The sequence below is a fragment of the Amphimedon queenslandica genome, unplaced genomic scaffold, assembly GCF_000090795.2.
Source record: "Amphimedon queenslandica unplaced genomic scaffold, v1.1 AMPQUscaffold_12177, whole genome shotgun sequence".
Classification (NCBI taxonomy): Eukaryota; Metazoa; Porifera; class Demospongiae; order Haplosclerida; family Niphatidae; genus Amphimedon; species Amphimedon queenslandica.
In genome coordinates this window covers 4,268-7,074 of record NW_003547584.1, presented here as the reverse complement: position 1 = coordinate 7,074, position 2,807 = coordinate 4,268, and the positions used below count along the sequence as shown (strand labels likewise).

General features: G+C 37.3%; 1 protein-coding gene across 1 annotated transcript; it reads right to left on the bottom strand.

The window, feature by feature from the left end:
* Positions 1-363: 363 nt before the first annotated feature.
* Positions 364-1,086, bottom strand: LOC105314954 (ATP-dependent DNA helicase PIF1-like). The gene is made up of 2 exons (XM_011409408.1): positions 852-1,086; positions 364-710 (listed from the first exon to the last, which is right to left on the bottom strand). The coding sequence occupies exons 1-2, from the start codon at positions 1,084-1,086 to the stop codon at positions 364-366; spliced, it is 582 nt and encodes a 193-aa protein (XP_011407710.1).
* Positions 1,087-2,807: the final 1,721 nt, after the last annotated feature.

Below are 2,807 nucleotides of genomic sequence, written 5' to 3'. Positions count from 1 at the left end.
TTTTAGTAATGGTATCTTCACTCAATACTTAAAGCAAGAGCAAGAGTCACATTTTATTCATTTCTCATATAGGTACACCTATTGTTTATGATGTAACCATCACTAATATTACAAGTTCTGATGCTAAAATCCTCTCTAAAGAGCTGGATTTTATTAATTTTATCTTCACTCAATACTTAAAGCAAGAGTGAGATTTTACTTCTGGGCCCACCATCCATCCCCAATCTCCATTCCAATAATAATAATATTTATGAATAGAGTCAAGAGTTGCGTATTATACTATAATATTGACCACAACACTTTTGTGGTTTTAATTTGTATTAGTACATTTTCTCTTGACTATCCCAGAAGACACATCATCATTTATAATCTATGGTTCCTTAGTCTATCCATTTCATCATTTGCTACTGTTGATGATGTGATTTTCTTTTCGACTAGTCCTAGTAGAGCAACTCCTTGGAGTGTTCTTACTCTACTTAAGGCAACATATGCCATTCCATCTTCAAACATTTTAGGGCCTAAATCGATTACTGCAGCATCAAGAGATAGACCCAGAACTTCATGTATAGTAGCTGCCCAGCAAGGTAGTAATGGTAACTGTGTATGCTGTAATGTTACTCCTTGCTTGCCATAGAACTTGGCCATGACTGGTTCTATTGGGACAGCTTCTTGTTCTGATGAATCATCAATTGTGACACGGCTCACCAGACCTACACGTGGGTCATGAAATTTGCATATACTTTTTGTGGTAAGTCCCCTTTCTTTGCTTGATCATCAGCTCCATTTGGCCAAGAGAAACCAACAATTATTCCTCTAGCTCCATTTACTAATCCTTCCTCATATAATGTTACATCGTAACATAACCTGTGCTGCTATGGCTAACTTCACTTTACGTGATAAGCCAGCACAATCTCTATTATTGGAAGGTATGAGTGACTCTGGGACTTCATGTGATACTACACCAGGAATCAGTGTTGTTGACTCTACTATTGAATTCTCTGCATCAAATTCATATAGTTTAGTAGAGTGTGATAAGTCTTTCAATCTACTGTCATTATATTCTTCTACTTGTTCTTTTAAAGGCATTAGGCATAATGCATCAACAAATGGAGGTTGACTGACATCAAGGGATCCCTGATTACACTTGTCAATCTCGATCAGAGTACACTTATGTCAGACTTTGTCTGAGAACCAGTTCTGACACGGTTGAGAATATCTGAATATTCTGTGTCTCCTCTTTGTCTCATATTTTGAGTTAGTTCTATTAGTTTGAACTCATCCTTCCACAAGTGTGTTGAGCCTGGATTATTGCCTCTGCCATCTTGAAATAAAAATTTGTCCCTCACTGGTGGCAACTAAAAGAAGTCACCTACTGCAATGACATTCAGTCCTCCAAGGAGAATGTCAGTGTCATCAGTTCCTTTAATTTCAGTTAGCCTCTTGTGAATGCAGGACATTGTGAAGTATGAGACCATACTTATCTCATCTATTATTATGGTGTTCACATATTTCCATGATTGTCTAAAATCCTTTAATCTCTCAGCTACAAGCTTTCTGTCGGTGGTGGAGTTTCCATGCTCTACAGGAAGATTGAGAGCCTGGTGAATAGTTAATCCACCAATATTAAACGCTGCAACACCAGTTGGTGCCATTAAAACACAAGCATTTCCAGCACCAATATGAGCTGTTTCTAAATGCCTTTTGATGACACTTATTACATGGCTTTTACCAGTTCCAGCACCACCTGTTATAAACATACGAAAAGGGCTGGGCATTGACTCTCTGGTCCTCATTTGAAAATCATGTACTGCTCTTGAATACTCAAGGACCTTCTCATAAGGGACTTTCTGGGAATCATTAAGACTTGCTATACTTGCTTCAAACTCTGAGTCTGAAAAGCGGTGCCTTGAGATAGAGTCTAGAGTCAATGCATCTTCTGTGTCACCAATATTTTGTTGTATATTTTGACCGCATAGATTTTGATGATCATTATTATCATCAGCTAGTAATGCAGCTAAATTATCAAAGTATAGTTCATGGTCATATATTGGATCATGACCATCACCTTCATTATTATTTTCGAAATTTACGTGTGAAGTACAAGGAGCAACAGGAGCGTACACAGCATCGCCACTTTGATTTAGTACACGCAATTGGTCTGTCGCTCTTTGTATTTCATCAGCAAACGAGGAGTGTTTTTCTGTACTTAAAACTTGTAATTTGTCTTTACTTGCTATAAATGATGCTTGAGCAGAGCCATGATTTCCAATTAAATCAGGAGTCTCATTTCTCCATGGGAGATAAAGAAAGATTAACTGATAGTAGTAACTATCACCATGAGGCTTGTGTTATTGTTGGTAATCTCAAGCATGCTTGCTTTCGTCTTAGATATATCTTTCCTAGACCATTCTTTAGTTCATATCTAGGTTGGGCACAGGAAATTTTTTGGCTCATAATTTGTAGCAGCAACATTATACCATACAGAAAAGTGTGCTAGACTCATACTGTCAAATGGTTCTCCATCAGGACGAGATTGATATCTATCTAATGGACCAGGATTGAAAACATCATCTCCAGTACTCATAGCTCTTAGCTTTGTAATTGACTTAAATAGTCTTCCTCTTTTCTCTGGTCTGTTTGTATTTATAAATACATATGATCGACTAGAGCCTCTAATGTAAGCCAGTAGTACAAAATAGTGCCTCTTGAGCACCGAGAATCCTGTGACTTAAAGTGTTTCCTATTTTTAAAAGTTTTTGTGTCTGGGAACAATTTACTGGTAATTTATCTAGCTTTCTTGCTATCTA